This window comes from Python bivittatus, unplaced genomic scaffold (genome assembly GCF_059951505.1).
Source record: "Python bivittatus isolate LINGU-HERP-01145 unplaced genomic scaffold, Pbiv_v1 ctg000610_np1212, whole genome shotgun sequence".
Taxonomy (NCBI): domain Eukaryota; kingdom Metazoa; phylum Chordata; class Lepidosauria; order Squamata; family Pythonidae; genus Python; species Python bivittatus.
Window position 1 is genome coordinate 18508535 of NW_028277088.1, and position 18063 is coordinate 18526597.

At 37.6% G+C, this 18063-nt stretch overlaps 1 protein-coding gene across 6 annotated transcripts in view; it reads right to left on the reverse strand.

The window, feature by feature from the left end:
- MLLT10 (MLLT10 histone lysine methyltransferase DOT1L cofactor) overlaps positions 1 to 18063 on the reverse strand; it is a 127190-nt gene that overhangs the window by 87787 nt on the left and 21340 nt on the right. For 5 of the 6 annotated variants that reach the window (XM_088150390.1, XM_088150388.1, XM_088150387.1 and 2 more), the window contains exon 5: positions 7586 to 7695. The exons of the other annotated variant lie outside the window; for it this stretch is intronic. In XM_088150390.1, the coding sequence (XP_088006516.1) occupies positions 7586 to 7695 (110 nt within the window). The remainder of the gene's footprint in view (positions 1 to 7585; positions 7696 to 18063) is intronic. 6 annotated transcript variants of the gene reach the window in all.

The following is an 18063-nucleotide window of genomic DNA, read 5'->3' on the forward strand; positions in this document are numbered from 1 at the left end:
AGCATTTTTAATCTCTTCCCATGTTTTCATTTTTCCAAAACCAGGTGTGACTTCCAAACTTTTCCACATACAATAGAAAGTTCATCACTATCTCAGTCACAATATTACTTACTTTTAATAATACACTTTAATTTATAATCGTGACCCTTCAGATGTTGCTGAATTGCAGCTCCAAGCAGTCCCAGCATGAAGTATGCTGGAAACTGCAAACCAGTTGATCTTAGGTTGTCTGCTGCAAACCAACCTCTTTCAAAGGGAAGTTTCAGTTTCCAAGAAAAACACATTTATTTTTGCACTCCATTCCACTTGACTATCTCTAGTCAAATTTCCAAGCCTTTTGATACTTGAGGCAAAAATGGAACAGGTATAGGATTCTTTCCCAATCCTCTCTTCACTCATTTAACAGGACCGTTAGGCCAGATAGTTGCAGTTTGGTCTTTCTGCCTCCTTAGGCCCACAGTGGGCCCAAAAAGGCTACTGCAGTTCTCACTTTGCAGTAACAATCAGTCCACCTGATAGCCCTCTCCCACGGAAAGAGTCTAAGCTATTTTGGCAACTCTTTCGGAAGACATGACTCCTGCTCACACCTTCCATGAGCCCAAGCTGGGGGGAAACTGCTTGAAATAGTGCCATGAGTTTTCCCTTCTGTTCATTTTGTTTGTTTGTTTGTTTAGGAGAAGAGAGGAGTGTTCCACACAGTGTCTTTGTTCCCTCAAGCCCAACTGTAGATGCATGAATAGGGAGAAACTAAAAAGCAGAAATCTTTGCTCTTCCATCTGGCTCCCTTCATCAAGGAGGCGGCAGAACAGGACTTAAATGGAAGCATGAAGCCAGGTGACTCATGTCTGCTGTTGATGAGAACACACTGCTGCCAACCCAATAACTAAGGTGATGCTCCAGTTCTGGTTGTCTCATGGCATCTTCCCCTTGCTCCTTCCCTTATGGCAAGTGAGGAAGCTGCTGTGCTGCCATTGCTTCAGTGTCTCCCAGCTAGCTGAGCTGCAGACAACTGCCACAATTCTCTTTAACAGCAGGAGTAGAATGCAGCAACAGCAATTCTTTTCTCTATCTCTCTTCTGCCACCAGCCATACTTTCTCCAGCATGACAGCTAGGTGCAGAGTGTCGTCAGACATCAGTCTGGTTCACCCTCCAGAGGAGCTGTCTTGTCTGCCCTGCCCCACTGACTCCTCTTAGTTGAGCTGGGCTGGGAGAAAAGTAGGGACCAGCACCTAACTGCCTTCACACTTGTGATCCCTGCCTACCCAATCCTCTTGGAGGATGAAATTCCTCCAAGCTTTTTTGGAGAGAAATATTGTAAATGAGGCATTATGGGGAGCAACATGCACTGGTGGAGTAGTGCAAGAAGATAAAGCACAGCTGGAGCCCTCTTAGACCATAATGCCACTGTGTCTGCATTTGCAACCCTAAAATTTTTTGCAATCCCTCTATAAGATACTCATGAACTCCTATGGGTTGCATTTTTTTTGTTTGTTTGAGGAATATCCCATGATATGCTGATTAGCAAGCTGGTTAAGTGTGAACTTGATGGCATGACAATTAAGTGGAAATATAGCTGTCTCAAAGATTATACTCAAGGAGTAGTCATTAATGTACAGTGGAACCTCAAGTTACGAATTTAAACCGTTCCGTGACTCTGGTTGCAACTCGAATTGGTCGCAACACGAGGCAAATTTTCCCATAAGGAAAATAACGTAATTACCGTTAATCCGTTCCGGTGTCCGCGGACCACCTGTCAGGGGCGGAAAAACGGCCACGGACCACGCGGCAGGGTGGAAAAATGGCCGCGGACCATGTGTCAGGGGCGGAAAAATGGCCGCGGACCATGTGTCAGGGGCGGAAAAATGGCCGCGGACCACGTGGAACGGGCGGAAAATGGCCGCGGACCATGTGGAACGGGCAGAAAAATGACCGCGGACCATGTGGTACGGGCGGAAAATGGCCACAGACCACATGGAACGGGCGGAAAAATGGCCGCGGACGTGGCACGGGCGGAAAAATGGCCGCGGACCACGTGGAACGGGTGGAAAATGGCCGCGGACCATGTGGAACGGGCAGAAAAATGACCGCGGACCATGTGGAACGGGCGGAAAATGGCCACAGACCACGTGGAACGGGCGGAAAAATGGCCGCGGACCACGTGGCACGGGCGGAAAATGGTCGCGGACCACGTGGAACGGGTGGAAAATGGCCGCGGATCCGGTTCATAAGTCGAGGCGAGTTTGCAAGTCGAGGTAAATTTTGGGGGCCGGAGCTGGTCGTATCTCAAAAAATTCATAAGTACGGGCGTTCGTAACTAGAGGTACCACTGTATTATCATCAAACGGGAGAGCAGTATCAAGTAGAATGATACACGGAGCAGTTCGGGGTCATCTACTTTTCAATATTTTCATAATGATTTGGATGAAGAGATGAAGGGAATGCTTATCAAACGTATAGAAAATATAAAACTGGATTGCATAGCTTAAGCCATACAAAACAAAAACAAAATTAAAAGCCATAATGTTAAATTGGACAAATAATCTGAGAGTAACAGAATTATATTTTAACATAGGAAAATGGAAAGTTCTTCAATTAGGAAACAACTATCAAATGCACAGATATAGGATGGAGGATATCTGGGTTGGTCATAACAACTGTAAGTTTAATATGAGTCAGCAGTGGGATATGGCTGTAAAAAAAAAAGGATAATGTAACTTTAGGCTCCATCAGCAGAAGTATAATTTCCAAATCACAGGAAGTAATAATTTCTATTCTATTCTATTCTATTCTATTCTATTCTATTCTATTCTATTCTATTCTATTCTGCTTGTTTAGACTCCACTTTAAGTACCTTGTCCAGTTCTGAGGACACCATTTTAAGAAGGATTCAGAAAAGTTGGAACCAGTCCAGAGAAGGTCAACAAGAACAATCCAAGAACAAGAAACTAAATCCTATGAAGAGAGAATGAGGGAGCTGGCTATGTTTAGCCTTGAGAAAAGGAGATATATGATAGCATTCTTCAAATACCAAAAAAGAATGTCACATAAAAGAACTGTTCGTATTTTAGGGCACAGAATACGGAATAATGGATTTAAGTTACAAGGAGGCAGCTTCCTACTGAATATTAGATGAAACTTCTCAACACTAAGAACAGTTTAATAATTACCTAATTATCCAGAAAGGTGTTGGGCTCCTCTTTATTAAATGTGTTCAAGTAGTGGTTGGATTGTTTTAATGTGGATTGCAATTCTGACCCTCAATGGCCTTCCTCAATGGCCTTCCAATTCTTTGATTCTATGCAGTTCTCTATACAGACAGACTTGAGGAACTGAACCTGTCCATGTAACCACCAAGACTTTATATCTGAGAGATTGTGGGGAAGCTGGGAAAGGAATGGATGGGAGAAGAGACATAAACAGTCAAAAGATAGGTGAGTTTGTTGGTGGCTTATCTTACAAACAGGAACTCAGCCCAGGTGGCAAGAAATGTGAGAAATATTTGTTCATTCAAAAATTCCACCTTAATGAAATTATACATGAGGCTTGGGAATTCTTTTGAGTTTCCAATATTTTGTATTTACCCCCCGATTAGTATTAACAGTACCTTACTATGTAGTTCTGGCTTCCTTGATATTGCCAGCTGAATGCAGTTTAGCACTAGCTTAACTTGAAAAAGGCTTTATCTTTAAAAGAAAATTCAGGAAGAGTTTTCTGATCTGTCCTTTCATGAATCAACACATGATAGCCAAGAACAGTCCTTTGCCAGTAGCTACTTAAACAATTCTGTCCAAGCCACCCTGCTATGACAGCAGATGCTTGAACCAATACACCCCAAAAGTGAATCACAATGCTACTTTTTTTCATTCACTTATGCTACCAGAACAGGTAGCTCAGTGGTAGCAGGGATCACACAAAGTCCCTTCAGCAGCTGTCTGCATATCCAACAAAAACCTCTGTCACAGCAGTAGCCTCTGACTCTTCTCACTCCTCGTATGTGTACTGACAGCTTAATTTGGTTCACATACAGGCACAGCTTGGGGTTTCCTCCACCCAGAAATGTGAATGTTGGGTTGCTTGGTTTTTTATAAGTTAGTCAAGCAGGGCTATGTCCAGCAAGCATAATGGACAGCAATAGTAATGAGAAAGAAATCTGTTCTGTTTGCATTTTCACGCCCATATACCCTATTCAAATTTCCTAAGCCTAGAAATAAATTGGAATGCAGTTATACATGGTAACTGCATTTTTCAAATCTTATGACATCACTCACAACTTTTAAAAGCATACAAAGTGCCTTTATTAGAGAAAGTATGTGCAAGCATGCTATTGGGACATTACATTTTCTTATAAACTATATTAAAAATATTGAAACCAATGTAAGGGAGGCAAAGTAAAAAACTGAATATGTCTGATTCATCCATTACTAGCCCAATGTTGAAGATAGGCCTTTGCTAGCTAATCAACTCTGACATTCATATGAGGGTACTCTCAGGCTCATTCCCAACATTTATATGAAAGGCATATAAATTGAGTGGTGTAATTTAAGGAAAGATGTTCACATTTTCAAAATATATGTTAATTATTAAGATAATTTGTCAATTTTCCAATTTGCTTACTGATTTAACATTCTATAACAGAAGAGCTGTTCCAAAGACCTTCTGAAGTTGCTATCAAATTTTTAATGTAACAAAAGAAGAAAACTGGAAAGTTATCACACCATTATTTAGTTTTACCAAAATGGAAATGAAATCAAATTTAGTTTTTCCCCTGACATACTATTCAAAGGCAAAATTTTGCCCTCAGTCTGGAAAAAGATTATTATGCAGCCTTTTTCTCTTAGGATAGTACAAAGACTAAAATATCGATTTATCTTTTATCTCTCTACAATTTCCCTCTTCCCACTTGCCCCAATATTAGTTAAGCATTAACACTGATAACATTCTGATTTAGAAAAGTGGTACCCTTTTGCTTCTTAAAATATAAATTTAAGAAGTAAATTATCTGATGTTAATGAAAAAAATCTCCTCTCACACATCTACCATAAGCACATTCAGTGTTTTTCTGCCTATTTTTTCTGTTTATCTTTGTAGTGGATAAGAATGAGAAATGCATCAACCAATCCTAGACCATATACAAAGTAGGAATTTCCTGTAAGGTGATGTAAGGTTGTGGTTTTCCATTTACCTACAGTATATTCAGCAGCAAATAGGCTAATCTAGCATGTACACATACCAAAATATGAGTAAATTTCTCTCGCATTATGGGGTACAGCTCAGCTACACATCACATACAGGACATCCTATCTAATTTTTGTAACGCATGAGTAATATTTAAACAGGCCCAAATTATATAAGTGTTTCTTTTCCCCATTACAGTCATTGATACATAGCTCAATTTTTTTCTCAGCTTTCAATTTTCATCGCAAGACATAGTTGTACTGCTGCATTCATCTTTGTGATGTCTGAATCATCTACAACAACTCTATTCAAAGATGTTCATACAGCTATGAACTACTTAAGTGGTGGTGCCCTCTTATGGAGCATCTTGCCTCATATGTAAGAACTGCCTCTTCCCTAGAGAGTTTCCATAAAAAAGTAAAACTTGGCTCTGGGAGAGAATATGTGGGGAATATCAGATTTTGGTATCCTTGGTTGGTCAGTGCCATTATCATATTTATTCTTTATTACTGTCATTTGCTTTTAATCCTCTGGTTTTTCTGAGTACATTGCTTTGAGCTGCTGGGAGTAGAGCAACATAGAAATGTTAATAATATGCATAAACAAAGAAACAGTGAACTGTCTATGCCTATTTATACATACCTCTCTCTGGGCTGGCCAGTACTTATTTAAAAAAAAAACAACAGAGTGAATTATGGAAGGGTAGCTAGAACTTAAGAGTTCAGCTCCAAATAGTTGATCATTGCTGTTTAAGCTAAGAATGGATGTAAGGTATGTATACTTGCTAACCATTATCAGACCTTTCTTCAAAAAAACCCCCAGTTCTGCTTTCGGCAAAGATTCATTGTCATTAGGTTAGGTAACTATGTATAGATCAGCAACTGTATGATAGGAAAATGTATCAAGATATTCTTATGAAACAATTTTCACATATCTTTTCCATTATTAAAATTTAATCTGACAGAAAAAAAAAATCTGATATGCAGGGGAGGAACAAAACAAAGCACACATTCATTACAGGACAGATAATATGAAAATTTGAAGTGAGAATCACCAAATATTTAACATAATAAACAAATTGAAAGACCACATGGTAAATTAACAGAAACTATAGCTGAAACAGTCTGTGACTAAAAAGCTACATGAATTCATGTATATAATGTCTAGTAGTACAATGGAACTTACTTTTCTTTGAGCAACTGACATTTGTTTCAAATAGCTTTGAAATACACTTTAAAAAATGTGTTTAAAAAATGAGGCCTAATTATTAACTACAGTCAATATCATTTGATGAAATCTGTGTCATAACATGTTAAAACTTATCTACGTAGGATGCCATAGTCTTATTTTAGCATTCAAAGATTTTACAACTGAAAACCTTTCATGTACCAGTAAAATAGCCCTGATTGTATATTATTTTCTGGTAAATAGCAAAAAATAGAACAAACTTCAGACTTTAAAGCTGTACTACAGGTAGTCCTCAACTTATAACCACTCATTTAACAACTGTTCAGAGTTACAACAGTACTGGAAAAAGTGACTTATGACCAGTTCTTGCACTTATGACCATCGCAGCATCCCCACAGGCACATGATCAAAATTTGGGTGTTTGGCAATTGGCATGCATTTACGATGGTTGCAGCATCCCAGGGTCACATGATCACCATCTGCAACCTTTCCGGGGGCTTCTGACAAACAAGGTCAATGGGGGAAGCTGGATTCACTTAACGACTGTGTGATTTGCTTAATGACCGTGGTGATTTGCTTAATAACCATGGCAAAAAAGGTGGTAAAATCAGGCCTGATTCACTTAATGACTGCACCACTTAGCGATGGACGTTCCGGTCCCACTTGTGGTCGTAAGTCAAGGATTACCTGTATGTTTATCTATATGATTGGTCTATCTAATACTACATAGAAGGCTATATTATTTGCAATACTAGGGGAGAGGAGAATTTCTGCAGAAATCACATTGACCTTCTTAATGGCAAAACTGTTGACCAAAGAAATTCGCCTTTTGTGAGAAACAAAATATATAAATACTATTATATTAAATGTAAATGACAAGCTGACATTCTGCTCTCAACTAGCATTTCTCATAAACTTTTGTTTGCTTATAACAGTGCTAAGTACAATTATCAGTGATAACATTGAAAATATTACAAATGACTATGTTGGAAATCTATTTAAATAAAATCTTTCAGGCTATGCTGAAATATTAACTAAATATTACTTCATGCTATAAATTACAATATGGTATTATTACAGAAGAATTTTACTTATTTACTCTTTTCAATAAAAATACCATAGTACAAGAGTTCACAAAACTATTTTTATAAATTCTAAAATATTTTAACTCTTTCAAATAATAACGTTATATAAAGAAAGAAAGTCATAATTTAATTATACCTTATTATAACGATCATGAGGAACAGACTGCAACACGATAGGTTCCATTGTAGAAACATTTGCAAACTGCACCTCGGGAATGTACAGAGCACAAACCACATGAGCCCAACCTATAAAAAGTTAATTTAATTTTATTCTTAACATTTTTGACAATGCAAATAGAATAAATTCATATCAAGAAGCTTCCATATGATTTGCATGTACTTTTAATTATTTAATATTCATTCCTTTACACATAACATATACAGGCAGGGTACGATTATAACAGAGTTTTCACAGCGCTACAATCCTAACTTTTAAACAATGAAAATTATATAATTAACAAAAACAAAAATCTATGCTCTTGTATTTTTATAAACCATTTATTAATTTCCATTAAAATCAATGAGCTTATATTTTATTTATATTTTGCACAAATTGGAGCAGAATTTGCCATAATAATGAAACATGAAGGCCTTTTAATTATAAATGCTTATTTCCATACAGCATATTTTCATACAAGTCTTTCTATAAGACATTATTACATTCCTAGATAGTTACCTAGAACAGTATTTCATGTCATAAATCAGTATATATATATTTTAGTGCTCTTTCAGTAGTGTGCATAATATTACATAGGTAAATAGAATTCCTGGGATTCCTGATCCAGGCATGCAAGTACAAATCTGCCTTATTTTATATCTCCTGGAGTTCCTGAGAAAGTCACAAATTTGTGCTAGCAGAAGAAAAAGTGTAAACATCTGGTATTGTTTCTTTGCATCAGTAGCTTAGCCTATAATTTTGCTAATTTATAAACTCCCTATATTATGTCCTGAATTGTTTCATATAACGAATTTCCCTGAAAGTTTGATATAATAATTTCCTAAAATAAAAAATAACAGAATAGTGGGAATTTCAAAAAGCAACAGCACCATTCCACAAAAAATTAAGTTCCATTTCCCACTAAATCAATGTTCTAATGTTTCCCCCAACAGAATATGTCACATATTAGAAAAACATGATAATTACCATGTAACAGAATTCTAGAAACAAGTTTATATATTCCATGTTCTATGTGCTTCCTCTGCCTACCACTGCTTTGCTGCCATGCTACACCCTTATTTTACTTTTATTCCAACTCTGCTTTTATGGATTCCCTTATTTTACTTCTATTCCAGTTCTGTTTTTATAGATCCCTTTTAGTAAAACCTTCCTTGAACCCTAGCCTTGCTGGTTCATGCTATCTACTCCAAATCTTAGTCCTACTTCTTGGCAGATTCCCCCATTTACTTTTGCATTGAAATTCTCTAGAATTTCTCTCCCATTTCATTTTTTCAAAAGATAGAATCCAGAACAACGTTTAAAGGCCAATGACAATATCTTTGGAAACGATTATGTCAGTTAGAAAGATATGGAATGGAATGTCTAATAAAAAAATATCTGATTCTTTTTCCCATGCTAAATTGACTCTTTGGGGAAACCCAACTTTAAAAATTGGGGAAAAGATGGTGATATGGAAAATTTGGATGGAAGCAGGGATACTGACCCTGAACCAATTGATATGAAGATGAATTTTTAACATATGCAGTTTAAGAGATAAATATCATCTATCAGATGTATCCCAATGGCAATATCTACAGCTACATTTGTTAACAACATTGTTTGGACCAGTAGCATTTTCAGCTTTCGAGACACCTGATATACTAGAACAACTTATTAAAACCTTTAGAACAAAAAACCCACTATTAGCTTTATAGATATTTGTTATCAATAAATCAATTTGATATGTAGAAGTTAAGGGATGAGTGGAATAAAGAATGAGAAGTTTCTGTATTGCCTAGACAATGGGAGTGTTTTAAATTCTATAGCAAGAGTGTCAGTGGACCTTAAACTATGACATTTTGTTGGAGATATAATAAGGACAATGTCTCTTTAAAGCATATGTTTTTACAATGTCCTATACTTATTAAGTTTTGGGAGAAAGTAGTGGACTATATAAATATGATTGTGTGACAAAAGCTAAAATTTTCAGAGGATAATATTCTTTTGAACTACACACCTAGAACATGGAACTTGACATCTGGACAATGTAAATGTAAATGGATTCTCCATGCCCTTACTATGGCCAAAAGACTGATACTGCAGCATTGGAAAACATTTATACAAAATTTAGTACGTTAAAAAAAATGATAGTCACACAAATGTATTGGAAATATATATGCATCTGAATATTTGTATTAGATAAATATATATAGATTTGTAGCTATTTACTGTTACATTATGGTAAGTTTTTTATTTTCTTGTATTTTTGTCACTTTTTCATAATATAACACTTTTATTTTTTTTTTTCTGTTCTTGGTAGTGTATAATTATTTTTGTGTTTTGTTTTTTGTTATTAAAAACATAAAAAAAGACCAATGACCATGCCTTATATAAGATTCTTTAATAGGCGAATAACTATAAAATGTTAACAATTATGGAGCTTTATAGGATATAAAACAAAGATCACTAGTTGTACAATCAACATCCCTACTAAAAAGCTGGGATGAGCTCACTTCACTACACACCTTACTCTACAAGAGAACTGTATTTTAAAACTATACAAGATACAAGACAATATTCTCACAACCAAATTAAATGAGAAATTATATGCTCTGGATATCACATGCTTGGTTTTTATCTTCTATAGAGCTTCTATGGGAAGTCTAATCTGAACTGGATGGTAATGATGATGCTTTGCCCCTGTGTGATCCCAATGCAGATAGGGTTATCCCAGTGGCTGTTGTTTGCTTTGGGACATTATACCATCATGTTATTCCCTTTGGGGTAAGCAACACTTTGTGGAAAGCTGCATTTTATTCCAATGGTAAAAAATAAGCAAGTGCCAACCACAAGTATAATATTACTTCTCTTTGAGTCTCCTTGATTTATACTTTTTTCCTGGGGAAATCCACCAATACTGCCCTTGAAGAGAGTTTGAGATGCATGAAATTAAAAGAATACTGCTTCTATAATATGGCAATTCTTATCCACATCTCCAGAGATTCTAAAAATATGTTATACTGCATTCAATTACCATTAACTAAAAAGCCCTTATGAGACAGGAAGACAAAAGGAAAAAAACAGCAGTTTCACTGAATCTGTGCTATAAATAAGGTCCACTTTTAACCTATTAGTCATGTAGCAGCTATTTTTTCGGTGCCTATACTTTTTCAAAGAAAGATGCTACACACACATACATGCAGTACCAGATAAAAAAATGCTATCACTGGTCAGCCAAGCCTCTCTCTCTCTGTGTAGAGAGAGAGAGACAGAATGTATCTGTCCAACTGGTATACCTATAGAAACTTGATATTTTCTTCAACACTTCTGCTACTCAAAGCTATACTCACTTCCCAGCTGTTCCCAATCTATTGCAAACTTCTTTTCATTACATTCAGTCTCCCAAATCTTCCTCATTTCTCTGCTTATATTCCTGACTGTGACTTTTGCTTTACCAATTACAAAACTGCATAGTCTCTATAGCCTAATTTAAGTAACTGTTCTAAACTAAATGAAAGAAATGCATACTCTATTTCTGCATCTGTAACATCCAACTGTAGATTGTACAGTGTGCTTAAAAGTCTGTGAGCTCTTTTGAAATTTCAGTATTTCTGCATAAATATGACCTAAAACATGATCTGTTCTCCACACAAGTCCTAAAGCTAGATAAAGAGAGCCCAATTAAACAAGAGTCAAAAACATTATACTTGTTCAATGATCTATTGAGGAACATGATCCAAAGGTACATATTTTTGTGTGGCAAAAGTAGGTGAACCTTCACTTTCAGTAAGTGGTGTGCTTGGGCAGCAATAATTGCAACTAAACTTTTCCGGTGACTGTTGATCCATCTGCACATCAGCTGGGAGGAATGTTAGCCCATTCCTCTTTACAAAACAGCTTCAACTCAGGGATGTTGGTGGGCTTCCTCACATGAACTGCCCACTTCAGGTCCTTCCACAACATTTCTACAGGATTAAGGTCAGGACTTTGACTTGGCCATTCCAAAACATTAACTTTCTTCTGTTTCAACCATTCCTTGGTTGTATGATTTGTGTGTTTTGCAACATTGTCTTGCTGCATGACCCTCTTTCTCTTGAGCTTCAGTTCATAATCAGATACCCTGGCATTTACCTGTAAAATTTGCTGGTACAATTCAGAATTCATAGTTCCATCAATGATAGCAAGCTGTCCTGTTCCAGAGGCAGCAAAGCAAGCCCAAACCATGATGCTGCCACCATCACATTTCACAGATGGGATAAGATTCTTATGGTGGAATGCAGTGTTTCCCTTTCACCAAACATAACACTTTTCATTCAAGCCAAAAAGTTCTATTTTGGTTTCATCCGTCCACAGAACATTCTTCCATTAGCCTTCTGGCTTATCCATGTGGTCTTTTGCAAACTGTAGATGGGCAGCAATATTCTTTTTGGAGAGTAGTGGCTTCTTCCTTGCAACCCTGCCATGCACACCACTGTTGTTCAGTTTCTCCTGATGGTGGTCTCATAAACACTGACATTTGCCAATGCAATCGGCCTTTAGCTCCTTAGATGTTACCATGGGCCTCTCTGAGACCTCCCAAAGTATTACGCACCTTATCCTTGATGAGATCTTGACTGATCAACTACTCCTGGAGAGGATTACAATGGTGCTGAATTGCATCCATTTGTACATGATCTTCCTAACAATGGACTGGTGGAGTCCAAACTCTTTGGAAATAATTTTGGAAACTTTTCTAGCCTGGTGAGTATCAACAACTGTTTTTCAGAGGACTTCAGAAATCTCTTTTGTTCAAGCCATGACATACTTCCAAATACCTGTATTGTGAAGATGAGACTTGAATACCCAGAATTCTGCTCTTTAAATAAGGCAGGACCTCCCACACTCACACCTGATTATCATACCACTGACTGAAACACCAGACTCTAATTTCTCCTTCAAATGAACTGATAATCCTAGAAATTCACATACTTTTGCCACATGCAAATATGTAGCTTTGGATCATTTTCCTCAATGAACAAGTATAATATTTTTGACTCATTTATTTAATTGGGCTTTCTTTATCCACTTTTAGGGCTTGTGTGGAGAACAGATCACATTTTAGATCATATTTATGCAGAAATATTGAAAATTCAAAAGGGTTCACAAATTTTTAAGCAGCACTGTAACTGCCACAGCGCATGGATCTTTCATCTCATGGTTTGTAAAACAGCACACTGCTGATACAATGTACTTCATAATATTTATCAACCCAAAAGGCAAAATGCACACTGCAGCCTTTGCAGGAAATATCAAGATAGATATTAAAATACTCCATTTTGAGACTCACTCTTTATTATGAAAAGGCTTAAAAGAAAATCCCTTTCCTGACAAATTCCCTATAGATTTTGATAAGGCTATAGCCAAACATTCTAAAAGCTTCTAAGTATCTTAAGGTAAACAAAATATATATTTAAAACCCATTATTTATTTATTATACACATATACACAAAAATATTTTTATTTCAGTATTTTTTCAGAGACAAATAGCCACTTAGGGCTACTCTATGGGAAAGTAGTCAGTAAGAAGTTATCAGAGGGCTGCAAGGGGAACCCCTGATCATTTGGAGATGGGTGACATAGTACAGGTGATCAAAACACATACCTCCTTACAAAACCATGTGACTTCCAGGTTATTGTCAGTGGCTACAATCCAATTAAATATTAGATGTAAGTCCCAACGGCATTATGAATTACAAGCTGCATTGGATAAGTATAAGTGGCCACAATATAAATGGAAATGTATTTTTTTCAGTATACACAAATACTAATGTCAATATCCTGTATCCACACTTCGAAGGAAACAACCATCCATTTACCTCAAACTTGACAACAGGAAGCACTTCCTATCAACAATCTCTATAAAGCACATTTGTGCATACTTTATAAGAGCATAACACTGGCTCTCCTGGATGATGTGATGCTGAAGAGCTTCACCTATTCAATGTCTGCTTATTGTGCAGCCATTAAAAGCACAGGAGCCCAGTTAAAACAATATATTTTATTGATGCAGCATGGGATGGAAGCTATCTACTCAGTTTTTAGACTTAAAAAATAAATAAATAAAAACCTTCCTTAACTAGGAAATTTGGAAAATGTAAGGAAAGCTACTAAAGCATAGTTAAACCAATATTATATACTACTCATTTCACTAATTTCAAAGAGAATTAAAGGGTTGTTTAATAATTTCAATGTAATAAGTAGATCTGTAAGTACTTATTTTAGGACAAGACACATTTAAATGTTTGTAGAATATATTACTTCAACATGAAGCAAAATAGTAAAATATCCAAAATATTTTTGATGAATGAAGGAACCTCTTCCCTTCATTTTATCATAACTTTTCAATATTGAAATATCCTTCTGTTTACTAAAAGCACAAAATCATACTAGTACAAAATGATAAAGTAAAATTCAAATCAAGTTTCCCAATATAGATAGTCCCCAGATTAAGAATGCCTGGGTTACAGTCAACACACAGTCAAGAACAGAGCCTACTGTAGCAAAATTAGAGTTAAATACACAATGATTCGAGTTAAATACACAATGGTTCAAGTTCATTACACAATACTATTTATACAGTATTACACAATAATACTGTTCCGGCTTACATACAAATTTGAATTAAGGACAGACCTTGGAAATGGAATTCGTTCTCAAACTAGGGATTACCTGTACTCGGAATAACGATAGGCCCTCAACAATTGAAGCAGTTGGTGGAAACGAAATCTCTTTTTGTGTACAGTACAGAAGGTGTAGAGAAGGTAATAGGTAAGTTAAAACAATAGGTTGCTTTTGGATTCCAGAAAAGTCACAGATACTAATTTTTCTTCTTTTCTTCAAAAAACATAATCTCTTGCAACAAGTGCTTTTATTAATGCATCCCACCCCCTTTCTGCTATAGGAAACAATGTTTTTCCTGCTAAGGGCCCTAGAAGCTGATGGGCTATGTTCTTGGCTAAGACTGTTTATATACGCCACTCTTTTCACTTGGTTCACATTTTTCACAATTTCCAAGCATCTACAGGTAGTCCTCAACTTATGACCACAATTGGGACCAGAACCTCAGTTGCTAAGCGATGCAGTCATTAAGTGAGTCATGCCCAATTTTACAACGTTTTTACCACGGTCATTAAGCAAATTATGTGGTCATTAAGCGAATCCAGCTTCCCCCATTGACTATGCTTGTCGGAAGCCCCCTGAAAAGGTCACAAATGGCAATCACATGACCCTGGAATGCTGTAACCATTGTAAATACATGCTGGTTGCCAAGCGCCTGAATTCTGTTCATGTGACCCCGGGGACACTGTAATGGTCATAAGTGCAAGGACTGGTTATAAGTCACTTTTTTCAGCACTGTCAAAACTTCAAATTATCGTTAAATGAATGATTGTAAATCAAGGACTACCTGTATTGTCTTTGTGGAATTTAAGGCAAGATGCAGCCTTTTCCATACAGGTAGTTCTCAGTTAACATCCATGTCAAAGTTGCAACAGCGCTGAATGAGTGATACTTACGACCAGTCCTCAAAGTTCTGGCTGGTGCAGCACCCCCACAGTCACATGATCGCAACTCAGGCGCTTGCCAACTAGCTTGCACTTATGACAGCTGCAGCATCCCATGGTCACGTGATCACCATTTGCGACCTTCCCAGCCAGCTTCCCACAAGCAAAGTCAGCAGGGAAGTCAGCAGGAAAGGCTGCAAATTTCTCCTGCAAGTTGCTCCCACTGCTTTTTCTCCCAAGGAGCGCATTACAGAGTAGGAGATCCCAGAGATCTCATAATCTTAGCACATGTATGTCCCCAGCACCCCCCACCCACAGCATCCCAACCCCCACCTGACTGCACTCACGCAGCACAGCAACACACCCGCCCGCCCGCACTCGCAGCAGCAACCCTCCCACTGCACTCCCCCACCCTGCTTGCAAGCTGTCCAGGACTTGCAACTTCCTGCCAGCTTCCCCATTGACTTTGCTTGTGGGAAGCTGGCAGGAAGTTGCAGGTCACAGTCACATGAGGTCCTCGCTTAACAACCTGCAGTGCTCACTTAACAATGGCAACAGGGACTGCCAGGATTGCCATCACTAAGTGATGTGGTCATGTGACATCATGCTTTACAACCACATCACTCAGTACAAAAATTCCAGTCCCAGTTACTGTAGTTAAGCAAGGACTACCAGTATCACTTTTAGATGCCAGCTTCATATCATATCACTTGCTTTTCAGTGAATGCCAAAATTGACATTTTTATCTAAAACCATTTAAATGTTTTCTTAACAAACTAAGTTATTCCTCAAAAACCATAACACAAATCAGAAATATACTGTTTTTGTTATGTTTTAATAATAGATTCTACAGAAATACTCTTCTCATCTGCTTTTGCTAATTACTTTCTTTCATCAGCACTTACTAAATACACACAATTTTTTATCACCACAACCTATTTATACTGGCCAGTACGCATCTAGTATAAGAAAAATATTTAAGCATTTAATGAATTCCTGAATATGCTGACATTTCTCATTACACTATATATCAGAGTGTTTGATGACCAGAGTCCTACATCCAGCCAAAAGAACTAATATTTGACAAAAATATTAAGGATGGTCAATTCTGAATACCTACATAATTTGAGAAAAACTTTACATAGTTTTCAAAACAGACATGACACTGCAGGAAGTAGCTACAAAATTGGACCTAAAGTTAACCAGACTAAAATCTGATTCTTCCTTATTGTTTTGCAGGTTACAAGGAATAATATTAAAAGCAATCCTGAAATCATGATACTGAAATATATCACCTAATGTTTATAGTGTCTGCACACATGTTTTATCACTTTGTCTATCTACGGCTATTTTAAAAGAATACTGAATTTCAGATTCCAGCTGGTCCCATTCAATGTTCATTCAAGCAGTTTAGCAAAGAGTCCCAGATGTCTCCTAAATAAAGAATGGGCACCTATGCCCAAGAGCCAAATATGGCTCCCGCTCAGTAAGTTCCCTGACACTGTGCTGTCATATTTCAGGGGGGAAAAGGCTGAGTTTCAGCAGCAAAGGTTTTTTTCTTTCTTTTCTTCAAAACTGCACTTGCAACTTATGACTGTCTCTCCTGGCTATGAATAAGCTTCCCATGTATATCTTTCAGCAAAAAGTTCCCCCAGAGATGGACTTATGAATCTCCTGTGTGGATTTTTTTTCTTTTTCTTTTGGTACCTTTGAATCAGTTGTGACTCCTGGTGACTGCCTGGACTCGTCCCTGCAATTTTCTTGGCAATATTTCAGAAGTGGCTGGGCTGGGCTTTTGCTTTACACTGTGAAAAAGAAAAAAGCCAAAAGCAGCCCCTGAGCAGCAACGTGCCAAAATGCCTGTTTGCTCCGTGCTCCTGCACAGGGCTGGGCTGGGCTTTTGGCTTTTTTTTTTTGACAGCACAAAGCAAAATCCCAGCCCAGCCCTGTGCAGGAGCACAGAGCAAACAGGCATTTTGGCACACTGTGCTCTGGGAGCTTTTTGGCATGTCACGCTCCAGGAGCTTTTTGCAAAGAGGCTTCTTGGCATGCTGTGACTCTGGGGCTGCGGGGAGGGCAAAAGGGCATAGATGGGGAGAGATAGATGGATGGGGGGAGTTGAAGCACCCCTGCAGTCCTAAGTGCAGGCGGACTGCCAAGCACCCAAATTTTGATCACATGACCTCTGGGGCACTGCAACAGCCATAATTTCAGGTACGGGTCATAAGTCACTTTTTTCAGCACATTTATAACTTTGAACAGTCACTGAATGAATGGTCATAAATCAAGGAGTACCTGTATACCAAACTGGCTTTCAGTGTGGATTTAATCATTATAATCTCGTCATAAAGGCCAACTGGAATATCTGAAGAAGACAAGGTATAAATGAAACCCAGGTAATCAATCCATGCTGAAGACCACTAAACCCAGCAGTCTGGGTAACAGAAAGAAAGGAGCTTCTCAATCACAAATATTAGGATTGCTACTGACAGGGGAGAAGGGAAAGCAACTGGCTAGCTCTTAAAGGAAGGTGAGAATCAAAATACTTTCTTCTGGAGAAGTTACCATACTGCTCTTACCAAAATAATTTTTTTGGAGCACTTATGCAGTTTACATGATACAAATATGACAGAAGGAGCGAAGGACAGATCATTCTGTGATGTCAACAATCATTTGAACCATACCAGATATTAATGCATCACAGTATCTCTGTATGGTGATACAGAGATACTGTAATGCATTAATATCTGATCAACCATTAAACACATTCCCACATATCCTAACTGTAGAGCTTCCCTGGGCTCCAGCCTCATACTAGCCAAAGTCTCGATGCTGACCACAGACCAATCCCACATCTGAAACAGGCAATTCCAATATCCAAAAGCGACAGTGTTATTTCACATACTCAGAGACACA